General features: G+C 40.0%; 1 protein-coding gene across 1 annotated transcript in view; it reads right to left on the reverse strand.

The window, feature by feature from the left end:
* The window catches only part of odad2 (outer dynein arm docking complex subunit 2), a 38,489-nt gene that overhangs the window by 9,060 nt on the left and 11,778 nt on the right, over positions 1 to 17,651 (reverse strand). Inside the window, exons 11-18 of the mRNA XM_044340146.1 lie at positions 12,014 to 12,160; positions 11,412 to 11,621; positions 10,122 to 10,355; positions 9,317 to 9,427; positions 9,015 to 9,169; positions 3,967 to 4,147; positions 3,810 to 3,871; positions 661 to 775 (exon numbers count right to left, since the gene is read on the reverse strand). Of these exons, the coding sequence (XP_044196081.1) occupies positions 661 to 775; positions 3,810 to 3,871; positions 3,967 to 4,147; positions 9,015 to 9,169; positions 9,317 to 9,427; positions 10,122 to 10,355; positions 11,412 to 11,621; positions 12,014 to 12,160 (1,215 nt within the window). The remainder of the gene's footprint in view (positions 1 to 660; positions 776 to 3,809; positions 3,872 to 3,966; positions 4,148 to 9,014; positions 9,170 to 9,316; positions 9,428 to 10,121; positions 10,356 to 11,411; positions 11,622 to 12,013; positions 12,161 to 17,651) is intronic.

Below are 17,651 nucleotides of genomic sequence, written 5' to 3' on the forward strand. Positions count from 1 at the left end.
TCCTGCAATAATGGCATAAAAGAGCCCATGACCTTTATAGACCGCCAACCTGTTTATTTTCATCTCTTTTATAGCTAAAGTTATATAAGTTATATCAATGGTTCTTGATAGCAGGCCATGCTGCGGTTCTTTTGCAAGCCATATTTGCTGTGTTTTCATTAAACAAGCGGGATCACAGGAGAAAACTGTCTGGTACCCTCTGCTCTATGCCTGGATCGTGTGCCTCTGTAACTAGTAGCATGTTGAGGGAAGATTTTCAGCTGGGGAATAAGAAGCCATGCCACAGGATATTACTCGGTCTTTCTCCCTGCCTGCTTCCCAATTCACCAATCCCAGTGTGCCAAGGAGGCTTCTCTGCTTCATATTAGCCCATGGTTCATGTAAGCCTCCTCTGACACAGCTCTGCCCCTGCTAACCTCCCAGCAGCAGGTTGGAGGGAGAGCTCGGGAGACAAGCACGGTGATATAAGCAAGCTTCTGTTCTGTGAGTGGGATCTAACTCTCAGATAACTCTTTATTCTGAAACGACACAAACTCAGCAGACCTCAGGCTATCAATGTGCCTCTGGTGTGCTTCACATGCAGAGACACAGGACGGAGGCAGAAGACAAATGTACTTTATGTCGTGAAGAAGTGACAAAAAGCTCTGTACTTCAGTGTACCTTTGCATTCTCAATACATGGACAAAGGGCCCATGCAGCGCTGGACTGAACATCTGCACTAGGGTTTTTCAACAAGGACCACACCAGGCGGACTCCATCAAGCTGGTCAATGATTCTGTAAGGAGACAGAAAAGTGGTGTGAGAAGAGAGAGAAGAAAAAAAGAGAAAGGAATGAACAAGGAAATAATAAGCAAGACAGAAAAAGTGTTCATGCAAATCTTTCATTAACCATAATTTCATGCTTGAAAGATTTAAAAGATTGCAACTTTTTCATTATGTTTGTTTCTCTCTCTCTCTCCCGCTGGCTGTATCAGTCTGACCAGCAGCAGGCTCAACACAACTACTGCCAAGTAGGATCATAGGATCGATCAATTTCAGCATTGGCTTTTCATCACAAATGGAGCTCTAGCAAAATTTAATTCAGGAAGATTATCTTTTGCATGCATAGGCGTGTATTTATATTTCTCATTTTATCCTGGTGTTTATACCTCTGACGCATGCTCACTCATAATTCCCTTACAGTCATTGTCTGGGGCTCTCAATTGAGCTATGAGCTGTTCACATCTATCCAATAACACAGCGACAAACCTCCATTGTTAGCCTATCATCTTGCTGCTGTCTTTTTAAATATGTTTCTCTCTTTCTCTCTGCCTTTAGTGCATTCATGCTGCTGTTATGCGTGCCGCTCCGCCTCCCCATCACCTCCTTGTCTTTGCAGATTCATCAGTTTCACCACTTCATCAGCTTCATCAGTCTTATCAGTCTCAGTAGAAATCGTCAGCCGCCACCACCACCAGTGTCTGGACTCCATGGGAGGATTTATTATGCTGCTGCTCAGGGCTGATGCCCCTTGATTATAAATCTCCCTGTAGAGTCTAAGCGCCAAACATTCTCTCACTCTCACTCTATCATCATCTGTCATAATAAACAATTATCTTTACTTCATTCACTATGTCTCTCCTGATTGAACTTGTATTCAGTCCTGCTCGCTTCCTCTCCAGGCCTGAAACCCACACAGTGTGTGTTCACTCAAATCACTCTCTATAGATGTGCTTGGGGATGCTAGGGCCAGAGGTTAACTGGCATATATCTGCGTATAGTGCTTCATACATGGATTTATAAATAGAAACTGAGACAAACTTACACTTTATGTTGGTGGCTTGTTTTTCAACCAGAGCCAAGAAGAGGACCTCTTTCCAAATCAAACAGAGCCACAGACAGGTCGCTCTATATTTCATTGGGTCTGAGTGAAGTTTACTTAAGCATGAGCTGTATTTCAGGCCGTATACATGACTGTAGTCAAAACTGCAGTCAGGGTCTGGGACCCAAAGAATTACGCCACAGTGCACCCGTTGTCTGGTATAAATAACATGTAACGTGTTCCCCATGTGTGCTTCCACCAACAAGGCCGACATTGAATGCTGTCATAATTACTTAAACACTCCCTAATCACAGTATCTCTGTGACTGGCAAAGAGCGAACACTCATCAGGGACGTCCCCTGCACCATCTGTCTTCCGTTTGCACATAAATCAGTCTAGAGGGATCATAACATCAGATTCCAGTCTGCGGGGCCTCTTAAATCCGGACCAAAAACAAAAAGTGAAGCGTCATATCATCCGCCAAAACAGCTCCGTCTTCTCATGAAGCAGGTATGAAACAGATTAGCAATGAAGTTGCAGCTGACAGTGATGGATTAGAGGAGGAGACCACAAACCCTGGAGGCATTAAACAACGTGTGTTCGCTCTTGTAGCTACACAGGATTCATTGGAGGAAGTGCTATGTCATTAACCACACACTGCCTACTGGTTGAGAATGAAAACAAACATATGAGTATTTCATGGAAAACTTGAAAGTGATCAGTGTTTGTTTTGGGCTTTCAGTAGTTATGGATGACTTGCATCAGAATGATGATGAGAGAATGATTGCGCTGATGAATATAAGGTGCTATTTGAGAAAAGGGTTTTGTTGGTAAAATGAAGTCATGTTAACTGACAGGAATGTTGTAGTTAAATGTGTGGTAACAACAAGAATATGGATACATCATCATATTTGTTAGCAAGCTAAACACTGTCTAATCACAGGGAATCTAAAAAACAGCTCCGGACAGTGTTGGGTTAGAGCAGGAAACAATCAAATGTGAATTATGTTAATTGCTCAGCAAACTACTGTACACATACATGTCTCAAAATAAGCCATCACCACAAAACATACAAAAAGCGGCCGTTGAAATAAGAACTTTCTGTTTTACAGCTGAGTGTTAAGGCTGAATGATTACATGGTCTGGCCTAAATATACCTACTGTGAGAAAACATGGAGAACATGATGAACTGACGTTAAAACAGTTCTCCTCTTGTGTGAAGTTTAACAGTTAGAGACTTTATTTTGACATGCTTCACTTTTTATGGAGCCCCTTGGTTTTTGCTTCCCAAGAAACGTAAAAGGCTCATATGATAGCATTAACAGCTAACTAACAATGAGAGCTCTGACATTAAGTTGTATTTGTGTCCAGTGCAAATTAAGAAGGGTTTTGTAGTCCATAACAACCTTGTAAAAGCAACGAGGCACAGATGGAAGCTCCACAATGTTCTCCAGTACTGAGGGTGAGGTTAAATGAACACAGAACAAAGACTGCTCTGGACTGTGGTTCACTGTGTTTTCCCAGCCATGTAGTCTTGGACAGGGCAGGGCTTTAGGTATGTTCGTCTGACCAGCTTAAGTCCTGACAGTGACCGCAAAGCTATAGTAAAACACTGGGAATTAAACCACAACCATATTTAACACAGCAGGTACAATAAACAAAGCTTTTAAAATCTGTCATTAAGCTGAGGATGAAAGAGAAACCTACCATCATAATTGCAAATTAAAAGAACATAGATTTCTTTAAGCATCAGCCCATGACAGGTTAATGATACTATGTTTGGATCCGGGAGATCATGTCATTCCCTTGTCAAAACATACAGTGTGACATCAATACATGGCCAAGGATATGTGTTAGGAGCTAATTCAGTAATGACAGTGAGTAAGCCACTAATCACATTTTAAGAGACTCCTTACATGGGGCTGTTTGCCTTGTGTTAACTGTAGTGTAAATGTCAAAGACCATGTTAGCTGGTTGGGTGCATAGGAAGAAACGGGAAGAGACTTACGCCATGTTATCCTTATCTGTGGCACAGGCACCGACTGCCTTGGTTACGTTTACAAGCAGCGCCTGGTTAAATAACAAATTAAAAGCATGAATTACAACAGAAGCACATGCAAATATATTTAAAAAAAATGTAAAGACAAGATTACCCTTCAACTTGCCTGATTTGTTCCAGTGAGCAGGTTGACAAGTGGCTTGATGCCTCCACACTTGCGGATGGTGGCCTTGTTAGCAGGTATCTGGGCAAATTCTCCTAAGGCTCCCACTACATTGACCAGGACTTCTTCAGGCTGATCAGTCAGCAGGCGAACCAGGGTCTCCAGGGCTTTGTATTCCTGAAACCTTCCAAGGGTGGAGAAGAGGAAGAGGGCCAGGCATCATATTAGCTAATCATATTGTTTTGAATTGAAATAAGACTTGAGAGTCAACAGGCCTGCTAACAGCCAACTTAAGGTGCACTTAAGTACAGTGGTGCTTTGAGCTAAATGCTAACATCGGCTTGCTAACATGTTCACAATCACAATGTGAACATGCTGATGTTTAGAGAGTATACTGGTTACCATGTTCACAAATCTTTAGTTCTGAAGTTTAGCAAGCTAACATTTGCTAATTAGCATGAAACACAAAGTATAGCTGAGGCAGATTGGCCATTAATGCATAATTAATTCATTACTTTTGCAGGTTTTGTTCATAAACCAAAGTATTGGAAAAAATAAAATTTTGACCTAATGATGGTGCCAGATGTATCACCAAAGTTATTAAAATTCATCCTGAGGGGGGGCATGAATGCCTGAACCAAATTTCATAATCCATCCAATATTTGTTAAGAGATTTCACTCTAAACCACAATCATCAGGTAGATGTTAAGCTATTTCACTGGATAAGTGAAAACTTTGACGTCATGGTGGTGCTAGAGGATAATTCAGAAGATTACTTATGTCGTTAGGTTTTGTCCTCTGGGCACCATGAACGTCTGTACCAGATTTCATGGCAATCAGATCCAGTATAGACTAAAGTGGTGGACAGACAGACAGACAGACAGATGGACAAACAGACTGACATTAGCATCCATCGAGCCATACCGCTAGCATGGCTAAAAATGTCAGCTGACTAAGTGACATGTAGCAGCTACAGTGCCTTCAGCCACATGGGCACAGATCACTTAATGTAACCCAGCAGTACAGGCAGTTTTCCCACGGCTGCTCACAGATGCCCCTTGTACGTAGTTTGCATGACCAAAGCTTTGCTGTGGCTTGGAAACTCTCCCTCCCTCTTTTGCTGTGATTTTGCCTTGTTTTCCAGTGCTATAGAGTGGTAAACTATAGTAAACATTTAAAAGGGATATAACGCGGTCACAAAAAACCTCAACAAACCTCTGATGTACAGTTAAGTTCTACGACTGTTTTTATTCACAGTTACGGTTGCTGGCATCACGGTTCGTAAGCTATTGTAGATGGCCAAGGTCATTTGGTTTTGGTCAGGGTCCACTGACACACAGCCTATTCTTGCAAGTGAAAACACTGCTAATGAACAGAGGAGCTGCCAAAGTTAACTTCAGTGAAATTCACCATAAAGAAAAACAATGGTTTTCCTATGCCATCACTGAAGTGTCATCTGCAGTTGACTACAGTAGAATTATCTTGTAATCACAGACATAACTCTTGATAAATGAATGGTAAGTCATGTCTATTTTTGTTAAGCCAATCCCAACTAAAGCAATTACGTGATGGCAAGTGTAACATTACACAAAGCTGCCTGAATCAGCTTCTACTCACACACTGGGATTCACACAACTGGAAGCCTATTAAAGACTGTCAGAAGACACAGGAACCACAACGGGGCTTCTGTGCAGCAGACTTTTATGATTGATTGTCTGCCTTTTCCTTTTCTCATTCATCTGGACTAGTCACACATTTAACTAAGTGCAGAAAGCTTAAATGCTGCTTTTTATACTAACTAGGGTTTTCAGGCAAGCCAAAGAGAAAGTAAGACATTTCAGGGATACTGAGAGAAGAACCTGTAAGACATTTAGCATTGACCATGCAGAGAGAGACAGTAGCTCATTCAACTTGAAATTTAACAGACAGATAGATCTGTTTCATTTGAAATGAAACAGTAGAGCAATGAATCACTTGGGTGAGCATAGAGCTTTGTGAGGTAATGAGAAGTATCATTTGGGTAGGCAATTATGGTCTGCTCATCATAGGGCTGGAACAGAGGTAAGATGGAGGGGTAGTCAGTAATTGGAAGCGAACCCCACAATCTTGACCCCAAACATTACTGTGCTGGCAAATACAGTCCGAGACTTGGCAGTCGTGACTTTCCATTGCAAAGTTATTCCCTCAGTCTTTTGTTAAGGCTTTTTACAGCATTTTTGTGTGTCCATAACACCTCGGTATACAGGCTCAAGGGGCCACATATCAATGCATTCATAAATCTGCACAAAATAATGTTTCAGTGTTTCCAAACAGGACTTAGAAAGGCTTTTTCCTAGTACATATAACCTTGGCCCAGGTATGGACCTCTCTGTAATATTCGAAGTCCTACGAAAAACATACGCTTGTGACGATGTGGTCTTTAAACAAACACACTTAAGTTATGAATGTAATTATATTTCAGGGCATCAATCATCTCTCATTTTGATGCATCATTAATCAGGAAAATGGCTAACACATGCTGCTACTTGTCTTAAGTGGAGGTCCCTCCTCCGACCCCTATACTGTCCAGACCACGCAGAACATCAACAACATGAAAGAAAAAATCATGCTGTTTGTAATGGACTACAAGGTCTGTTTCATTTGACTATGTACTTAATGAAAGAAAAGAGGAAAAATGTACCCTCTGCCTCTCATTATTGCTGTTGCAAAATATATTCCAAAATGATTTTCATTTCAGTACACTACTCAGCCTATGATTGATTCTGAAATGAGCGCATGCCCCTAAAACCCTGTTACCATTAGCAGCCTTTCCTTTTTGACAGTAATGGCTCGGTCACTTCACTCCAAGCTTTTCCTGACCTAGACATTTTAAGTGATTCAAATAAGCCCCAGAGAGTATGAAAAAACAGATCCACTTACACATTTAAGTGTGCATTAAAAACATTTGCTCTGCATCATGCTGGTTTCCTCGTGAAGAGGTGGCCAAATTTCACCTTCATTCACACCTAACTGCCCACATCATCCAAAAAACTAAATAAAACACAACATACACAGGAAAGAAAATACAAAATGAGAACTCTATTCATATTTGGTACTCTCACTGAGATACCTTTGTGACATGTTAAATTTAGAGTGAGGGCAACCAAACTGTTTTTTAGTGTTTGTAAATGAAGTGTCACTAAATGTGGTGTACAAGTGATAAATGGCATCATTACAATTATTTCCATTATTGCTATTATCAGTAGTAGTAGAACTATTTTACATAGCAACAGTGTGACAAGTAATTACATGTGGCACAAGGCCTGTACTAGCACCAAGTGTATTAAGCTGCCACATTACTCATAGCCAGTGCGGTTAACTTGTTTTATCACCACGCCAAGCTGCAGTCAGAAGGTTTCCAAATCTGTGCCAATTTTGCTATTTTTAAGGATGTTTTTTTGTGAAGATTGTATTAAGAATCCAGTGGATAGGTGTTTTAAAGCTTGGTTGTGTACAGCTGTTTGTGTATGGCATAAACATGTCATGCAACTTTTTTTTTAATTAATCATTTAAATAAATGTCACCAAATGACCTCATGATGTCAGTTAAGGAGGCAGTGATCTGTCCATCTTGCTATAAAAGAACGTTGTTGTCATGTTTCTGCTTCTGTAAAGGAATCCTCGCTTAACTCGATGTGGCAGCAGACAGCTCCAGTTGGGAGGACTTAACTTAGACTTTAAATGTAGGATATCATTCTGTCAGTTATGATATATGAAGTGCAGAAAGATCCACGTGAGTGCTACTGAGCCTTTTTCTTGTTATTTTTAGAATTCTACTGCAATTTGAACTATCCAGCATTTCTGAGTCAGAGGAAAAGCATTTTCACATAATTTCACCTCAGCAAAAACTCTAAAAAACAGTCTTTATCATAAAAAATAAAACATTAATCATAAAAGACAATGTCTTATCAGTTTCTTGGCTACACTGCAGAAAAAAGATTCTGAGTTAATTAATATGTTACCTAGGTATTAAATCAGTGCATGTGGGTTATAACTTATGTCCACAGCCTCACACTGAATAAGAAAATAAATACAGCTAAATCATTCTTTCAAGGGAGCAGTGGTGGAAATGTATCAAGCTGCCAGGGCACGCTCTCCGGGCATTATTTATTTTCGAGGGAAAATGACTGACCTAAAAGTCGTCTAACACTGAAGTACAAGTCAAAAACCATTCCAAAAATGTCACTGCTGAAGGAACCAGGCAAAATGACACTTAAATAAACCTCTGCCTTACATGACAAATGATTAAAGGCTCTGTCAGCCTGCGTCTTCTGACATTAAAAAAAATCACCATCACCATCTCAAGGCTGATTCTTTCAGTATGCCTACTTTGGTTTAATACTGACAGGCCTTGACTAAGACATCACTGAAATCTATAAAATCAGCACATTTACTTCATCCTTTGTTAACAGTGGAAAGGAATGAATTGCAGCGGCAAACTCTCACAAAAAAAGATCAGAGCTAATAGAATCCATACAAAACTTTACATTTTGCGCAAATAATCACTCCAACTAGACACAATGGCAAAGCAAAGTGAGATATGACAACAGCATGCAAGTGGAAAAAGTGACACAACTAGCCATGAATGAATGAGAGCTCCCCATTAAGTAGCGTATGTCATGATGGCATGACGACACCAATGCACGCAAGTCGGCTGAAGCCTTTGTGTTTTGTATCCTCTGCTGCTATGACTGTTTTCATATACAGTAAGACTGCTGTTAACCACATCAGCTCAAACACATTTCCCAAAAGTTATGGGCACATGTGGATGAAATGCATAATTGCTATTAACTCCCCTCTAGAGGGAAGCTCATTAGATTGCTGTTCCTCTGTACAGCAAGTGATTTGTCAAAGTCATACTAATCTGTTACCACTAATTACAAACACATAGTCATACATCTCTGAAGATATGGCTGCAGTGTGTTGTGTATCTCTGCTATGTTAAGCTTGTGTGGGTGTTCTTGTGTGCGTTAATGAGAGGTAATAAGGTGAGACCCTGAGTCCCTGCCATACTTAGCCACATTCTCCATGCTGATGGAACACTTCCAGATGGCCCCGGTGGCGGCAGCCAGGAGCTGCTTGTTGTCCGCTTTGCTCAGCAGTGAAGCCAGTGGCTGCAGACCTTTGTATTTACGCACCAGGTCACGGGTTTGCTTGTCCTCTGCACACTGCAAAGCAAAACACAGGGTCAAGATCGAAATTAATTCCTCGTCTGGGTCTAATTAGGAAACAAAGAAGTCTAAGAAAAACTCTATATCTTTTTTTCCTCTTCTGAACATGTGTGGACTCAATGCAGAGGCAAGTAAAACAGGTACCTTAAAGATTGCACTGGCGCAGTGCATTTGTAGCTTGTCGTTATCGCTGCTGAGGTTTTCGACCAAATCCTTGATCATGCCCTCAGTTTGAATGGCAATCCTGTAGCTTTCCTGTAGTGACACAAGAATTAACGGACCACATGAACATGAATTCATATATAATCACATTGCATATTAGTATGTACTATTACTTTTTATTCTCATTTGTTATATATGGCAACTATCATACTTTTATCTTTAATCTCAAACCTCAAGTATTTCAGATTTTTGTGTATTCTAGACATCTTTTATGTCATTCTCATTCTCAGAATAAGGCTGGTGTTTTTGGTTGTTTTTTTTTACTGTCTGCAAATTCCATTAGAAAACCAAAACCAACAATTTGTTAGTTCATCTCTCAATACTTTCTGACTTACTTATCCTGTCTGTGGTACATTCACCCTTGTCTGAAGATGTAAGTCTTTAGTAGCAGGGCAAAAATATGTAGTTTCATTTTTTAGAAAGCCTCAGATTTCCTCGAAAAGTTGGGCACTGTAGTTTTTAGTAAATATTGCATTTGTTGGAGACTATTTTCAGCTGCAAATTAATATATTTCAGACAGTGTATGTAGTTTGTTGACAATAGGAAAAACATAGAATGTCACTAGATTTATCCTTTCATATACTCATTGTACATTATTTAGATTATATGTTTATATTTCATTTCATTTCATCGCAGCATTTTACAACTGTCTTATAACATCAGACTTTGAGGTTTCTGGCTTGAAAACTTGTACCACATCAATTACAATATGTGTGGGCAGCCTCACCTCAGAGGCACACTCCTGCAGGGTGCCCACCACAGGGATAAGCATGTTCTCATGTGGAGACTTGAGCAGCCGTCCCAGCAGAGGGATGCCCCCAGCCTTACGGATGGCCTCCTTGTTCTTGGTACTCTTGCTGCAGCTCCAGAGTGCTAAAGCCCCACAGCGGGCCACCTCTACATCCTTCTCCTGCTTTGCAGTCAGGCTGGCTAAATTAGGGACACAGTCCAGCAGCTTTACCTGATCAGAGAGACAAGGCACACTGAATTACATGTGGATAAACAAACACTTTTTGTACATTAAAATGTGCGCAGACAAGCAGACAGACCACACGTGTTTAAGCAGAAAACCTCAATAGCAGTATGCACACATTTAAATAAACTCAGTGAACTTGACATACATTCACTCTGAAAAGTTACTGGATTGCGGTGATAATGCATGGTTCCAGATGGGAGTAGCAAGTTGTTGGCTGTGATTAAGGGTGTAATTAAAATTCTATTACCACTGGGTCTGCGAGGATGAAAAAGCCAGAGATGCTAGGAGTGGAAAACTGTCAGGATGGATGTTGATGTTAGGCCTGAAAAGCCCAGTGTGACGGTTTATGGCCATCATTCAGTGTTCTAATCCATAGTTCCTGGCTAGTGAGACTTAGCAGGCAAAGCTATACACACTGCACAGTTCAAAGGTGGTCTCGTAGCATAACGTGAAATTAATCTGCCTCCGTGAGTGACTTGCACATGAGAACATCCGATTTGGGGCTGAGGAAAATATACAAGGCACGGAGGCTTTAATCACAGGTCCCTCTGTCAACAAACATGAATGCAGGTCAGAGGATGTAGGGGACATTCTATCTGTTTTTGCCCAAGCACCCGCTCTGGTGTTTCAAAGACTGGGTGATGAAAGGATGGATGGGCCACTATCTGGCAATTACATACAGTGTGAAAAGGCATGAAGGCATGGGTGATTGATTTGCTGTGCATCAAAACATAGTTCAGCAAAGGATAGACATGTGTTTTACACTTTAAACAGAAAGCAAATAGTAATGGTAATATCAGGATGTCTGTGGTTACAGTAAGTACAAAAATGCTTGTACTTAATCATAAAGAAGCTGACACAGACATAAGCAGAGAAGTCTTTTAATGGAAAATATGCCACTGTAGGACATAACATTTTGTCATTAATGCCAATACAGAAAGATCAGCCTCTTGTCTGCAGTTTTCTCTACTGCTGCACTTTCTGTTGGCAGTACAGACTTTTTGTTTATCAGTTATACATGTTTTCTGTGCTTATACTCACCAGTTTCTTGATACCGCCATATTGCCTGACAGCTCTCCTTGCTCTGCGGAACCTGGCCACGTTGGCAATGGTCTCGGCGGCTAAGGCCTTCAGGTCTTTGACTGTTGAGTCCAAAATCTTAACAATGCTCTGCAGGCCTCCCATGTCAACAATGGCCCGACGGATTTGCAAGTTGTGACTAATCCTTCTCAGGATTTTCAGAGATCCAATCTAATCATAAACCAAACATTCACAATCAGTATGATAATTTAAAAATGATAGGTTTGTTTTATGGAAACAAACCTGTAATTTCTGTGTGACTGTGCCAACATGAGGTCTCCATCTGTACTGAGAGAGTACATGAACAGCGATATCTAGTAGCCAAACATTCACCCACATTTCCACTAAAAATAGACAGGACAAAAAGCCGTAATAAAAGCAGGTTAAAAAGCACCCACACATGTCATTAGGCATACTGGAGAATAATTGCTACCCTGTGTCTTTAAAGGCACGCTCTCTACCGAGCACTAGTGTTTCTGTAACTAAAACACGGGCTGGCACATACGGCCGGCTCTGTTCATGCCTGCAGGCCATCCAGGTCCAGCTTTGGCACAGATACTCACTTTGCATTTGACTTCATCTGTATCCAGCAAGTTAATGAGGACTTCAAGGCCACCTACGTCCCGGATGGCCAGTTGGCACGTCTCCTGCATCAAATTAAAGTCCATCATGGCGCACAGAGTGAGCACAGTGGCTGTCTGGTCGCCTCCCTGAAATAATAATGCCAAACATGAATGAATCAGAATTGTAGACAAAAAGGAAGAAGGGAGGAGAAAATCAAACATTAAACAGACATTTGGAAAAAGGAGGAGGATAAAGACCTCCCTCCAATCCCCCACCTTACCTCTCCCTCTGTTGTTTTCTCCCATAATACCACTCCTGCTGGGGTTGTTTTGTTTATACCACAGCCTGGTAAGTGTTTAGCTTTGTGGTGGTAAACACTGATGGAAAGAAATGATTTACTAACAGAGCACTGTGCTCTGACTACAGTGCCAAGGCCAGAAAACATTAGGTATTGCCCCTAACATGAAAAAGAACACTATTAGCACTGATTCCCTGCAACTAATGATGAGCTAGCATTTCAAAAGCTGAATATGTTTTGACAGTTGCTATACACACACATTTTATTTTAGAGGTGCACCCCAGCGATTAGCAACTTAGTAACTACAACACTACTAAGTCAACAAGTGGTTTGAGGGGGGAAGATCTACTCTTTGGTTTAAAGTCAAGCCCTTTCGCACACATGAGGCAGGAAACTGAACTGATTAGCTTTTATTGCCACTTAACTATGATGGGTTCACTGAAAAAATAAAGAAACAATACAGAGACTTAAAATAGGGCATGTGTGGTCACATCCTGACATGTGTGGTTGGGCAGGGAACCTGACTCTATTTTACTGTTTTCGCCTAAATTTAGTGTCCAAATGCTTGTTGTCTTTTTTCATATTCTCCTCACACTGCATAAATTCACATAATGTCCTAGCTGCGGATGGATGTTGACAGCATTATGGCACTTAAAATACCAGTCTTAGGGTTGGTGCTTTGATGGTGAACATACTGTCCAGGCAGGCAGCAATGGTGTTTTTATATTACCATATTTAGTCTGTATCATGTGTAGTTGCGTAACAAACTTTGTTGACATGCAATGGTTTTGATCACGAGAGGGGGAAAAAATCAGTAGTCGGATAAAACAGAAGTTCATGGCATGAAAATACAACAGTTAGCTGCTGTAATACTAGACCTGCTACATGGCTTTGATATGTGACACTGAAACGTCCAGTCCAAAATCTCCTGGCAAGTGAACAATCAAATATTATTCCTTTTTTGCAGTGGTTTAAATGTGCCACAGATAGAATTCTCATTTGGTGGATTCAAGGCCGCCTACACCGTTCCAAGCTTCATGAGATTTTATTAGTTGCACACTTAGCAAACAATTTGAGACTTTAGGACTGTCCTAAATAGATTATTTCAACCAAACATAAGAATGTAACATGCCCTGCTATCAGCTACCCATATAAGTAGAAAATAGCCCATCACTATATAGAAGGCTAGGGGAGTAATCTGTTTCATGCAGCTGTTGAAGGGGCCAGCTCATCAGTGTAGGCCTATACCACCGTCTCAAGTGGTGTTTGATCATATCTCCCTCACAAAGCAGCGCTCTGACACAGCAGGATAACGGGCACATGTGTTCTCCATATCATGACGCTAGCTTAAATGTGAACCATTTGCCCATTAACAGCAGTGGATCTACTGCTTCCTTTGTCTCCTCCATTCTCACTCTTCAAAGGATTCGGCAGGCTAGGTTCGTACCTTGTAAAAACAACAAAAAAAAGCTATGTTTAGGAGTGATAGCTGGGAGAACAGAAAACAGATCATATGCTTTCATTTTTGTTAGCTTTGGTCTTGAAGTACTGCTCAACATTCTTTAAAACATTGACAACATCTGACAATCTTTTATGGTGGGAGATCTTTGACTCTCTAGGGGCATGATAGAGGCAGATGCTCAAAGGAGAACGAATTCAACCACTTTTTGACCCCTGAGCAAGAAATTTAAAAAGTAGTTTAATATCTGTGAACTGTCTTGGCGGGAATATATTAATGTGGTACATAGATGCCATGACCTGCTGGCCTGGTATTTCAGCCATCAATAACAATATTAAGTAAACTTTCTTCTTAAATACAAGCTTTAAAGAAACATAGTGATATGTTTCATTTAGTCCTTTTAAAAACCAAATGAAATCTTTACAGGTCTGCTTCTTAAACCAGAGCGAGCCTCACCCAGTCAAGACATTTGCTACTGCTAACTACACCGATGAATGTCTTCGTAAATTTCACTCAATGGAAAATAAGAGTCTCTACAGCCATGCTAGCGGTTATGTGAGACTGTTCTTTTGGCACAGCAGTGCTCTTTAGTAAGCTTGCATGGTTACACTGACAAAGCTAACTCGCTGATGTTTAGCATACATTGTTTACCATGAATTTCATTGTAGTTTAGCATGTTAGCATGCTGACATTTACTAATTAGCACAAAAACAAAGTACACTTTAGGCTGATGAATGTCATTAGTTTTGCAGATATTTGGTCATAAACCAAAGTACTAGACAAATTTCACTATCTATCAATCAAATAGTTAAGACATTTCACTCAAAACCGCAAATGTGAATTTCATGGTGGCGCTAGAGGAAAAGTCAGGGGATGACCAAAGTCATAAGGCTTCATTGGCTAGGGACCATAAATGTCTGTTCAAAATTTCATGGTAACATATCCAATAGTTATCCAATATTTCAGTCTGGACCGACTGACCAACTAACAGGCATTGCCAAAATTGGCTAAAATACATTTAAATTATATTACAAATCACTAAATGAAAAAAAGAAGTGACGTAGGATTTGTAAGACTTCTGAGGACTTTGTGAGTGTACTCTCAGACTAGATTATATAAATAAAATATCTCTAAATTGCAATACATATTCAACAATATCTATACATTAACAGATCCGATTATGAGAATTTACAGGAGTTACCACTCTGACATTAGTACTATGCTATTTATGTAGATAATTATCATTAATCAGCAGTTTAATGGCAGTTCATCTAGTAGTGATTAAAGACAGTCGTATAAATGACTTATCCCCTTGTCTCATGGAATTGCATAATCAAATTGGATTTAGAAGGATCAAATTCCATTCATGAGGTGAACTTGACATCAGCCACTTAAAGATGCTTTACACATTTTGTGTCTTCCTGTACTGCAGGTGTCTCAGCCTGAGCTACTAAATGGCTGAAGCCTTCACACTACTGAATGGAGGTCTTATTCTTGTCTGGTTCCTCTGGAGCAGCAGACTGGATTCTGCAGACACAGACTGCCCTGCCTGAGCCACTCCAAGACTATAAATCACAGCACTAAGTACGCTGGAGAAGGGATGGGGTTAACAGGGCTGTCAGTGATACCCTGTTGACCTCGAGCCCTTTTCTTAATGGTGTTTTGTTGTGTGTAAGTGTGTGTGTGTGGGTTGTGTCATGCCAGCAGGAATGAAGGTAGATATTGAGTATAAGTACTCACATCTATGTGTATGCCTGTAATGTTGGATTGCTGACAGGTGGACTCGGGCCACTGCCAGTGCTTCATAGAGCTTAGTGTAAGAGAGAAGTACCGGGTCTTGGCAGAGGTTGAGCCATAGAGGATGCATGAGGTTTCATACTTCTCTGTAGTCTACAGCAGACCCAGAGAAGGCTCCTAATGACAAGAACAAACCCAATCTCCCGCTCTATTATGGGAAAGGTACTGTAAAAGGACAGAATGAATGATTGCTGGTTGTTTCTTGCTTCATATTTGACATAAGATCTCCTTTAACATAAAACTTGATCACTTAATAGGTCTTTCTGTCTTAAAATGAGCACATTGCATGCTGAGCAAATGTCTAGTCAGGTCTTTGAGTTGAAAAGTTGCTTAACTTATGAAAATGAAATGATGCAATCATTCTCGTAAGAAAATTCTCGAGATTAGACATGTTGTAAATGCATTACAGGCACTAAACATTTTATGTCTTAATTGAGTGTTATGGTTATTAAAAAAGCATTAAAAACTACTTAGAAAATAATTAGCTACAAATTCACTTCTGCTGAGAAAAGTAGCTGATACTGGCTCCTGTACACTGGAGACAGGATTAGTTTAAGTGTAGAAATTAATAGAATGGCTCTCATGAGAGAAGATCAGAGCAGTAGTACTGTGACTCCCCAGCAGAGGGGGAGCAACCTTAATGAGGTCTGAACACAAAACCATGTGTCAAGGACCCAGTTTGGCTTGTTAATCTACAGGATTTTAAAGTGAACCTACAGGAATAAAAACACAATTTTAAAGCTAATGAGAAATCTTGAACTAATAGTGGAACCTTTACAAAGCTGTCTGATTAACTATATTTTTGTTGTGACTGTTCAAAAAAAACTATAAAAAAAATCCAAATTATGAAAATGTTTGCAACACACAAGATTGAAATGTTTATCTGTTAACTATTAACATATTGTTTATCAGACACAATATTTATATCTGTGAAAATATGAAAACAGTTTCATGTTTAGAGAGCCACAGGCCAACCTAACTGAGAGCAGCTGGTGAATTTTGTCTGTATTTAAACACAGACAAAATACTCTAATTATATTTTTGGCTCAGTTGCTAAACTTACCATATGAGTTTTTAGATGTGACAAGCAGAACAACCCTTTATTGATCTGTTTTGCAATAGTCTCTTTAGCAAAATTGTTGTCTTGTTTCCCTAATTTACTGAAGGCCTTTTATGCTATACATATACCTATATATGTACAGCTAACAACCTATAAACATATATGCTTAAATATAAAGTATGATCAAATGTTTGCTTATACTGTGGCACTGATGCATTACAGACTGGAATAGGGACGATGAATTATGTTAATACATGGGTTCCATGTCAGCAAGTTGACATCTTCTACATACAGCCCACTGACAAAAACACAAACACATATATACATGTACGTGCTTGACACAGACTTCAACCGCAAGCCTGATTATGAGGAAGCCCATGTAACCATTTTACAAGCACAGATCTCCAGTCATTCAGGTATAAAAACAAACACATCGGAACCCTAGGCAAATATTCCTACAGAAATATCATTAAAACACAAAACAGAACATCCATGTGTCGCTTTATGAACGTGTTAAACTTCCTAGAGTACAAACGGCTGTCTATAGTGCTGGGGAAAAGGGGAAAAAAAGATCTCCTCCTAAAATAAAACAGATATTTAACTTGGCTCATGGTAAGTTTCAGCGTCTGATGGTAATGATATTATAAAATGACTACTGGACAAACCCCATAAATAACTGTGCTGTGTGGTTTCCAGACAGATAGAAAGCTGGGACATGTTGGTTACTGCAGCGCTGCATCTTGTTGAAGCAGGAACACACACACAAACCCTAAAGCTCACGCCACAATCCCACTGAAAAGTATAAAATATACAAACCAGTGAGGTTTTTTTATCTGAATTTGCCCCTTTCATATCGTTTACATCTTCTTTTTTCCTTTCTGGAAAGGAGTAGCAGCCTGCTTTTAGAGTGGGAATTTCCTTCCATTATATTCTATTTTGCTCAGCTAAAAATATCTACCAGAAGTTGAACTTTACAGCAGTGTTTTCTATAAAAGATTTACTCAGTTGCACTGTGAGTGATCT

Source organism: Thunnus albacares, chromosome 21 (assembly GCF_914725855.1).
Source record: "Thunnus albacares chromosome 21, fThuAlb1.1, whole genome shotgun sequence".
Classification (NCBI taxonomy): domain Eukaryota; kingdom Metazoa; phylum Chordata; class Actinopteri; order Scombriformes; family Scombridae; genus Thunnus; species Thunnus albacares.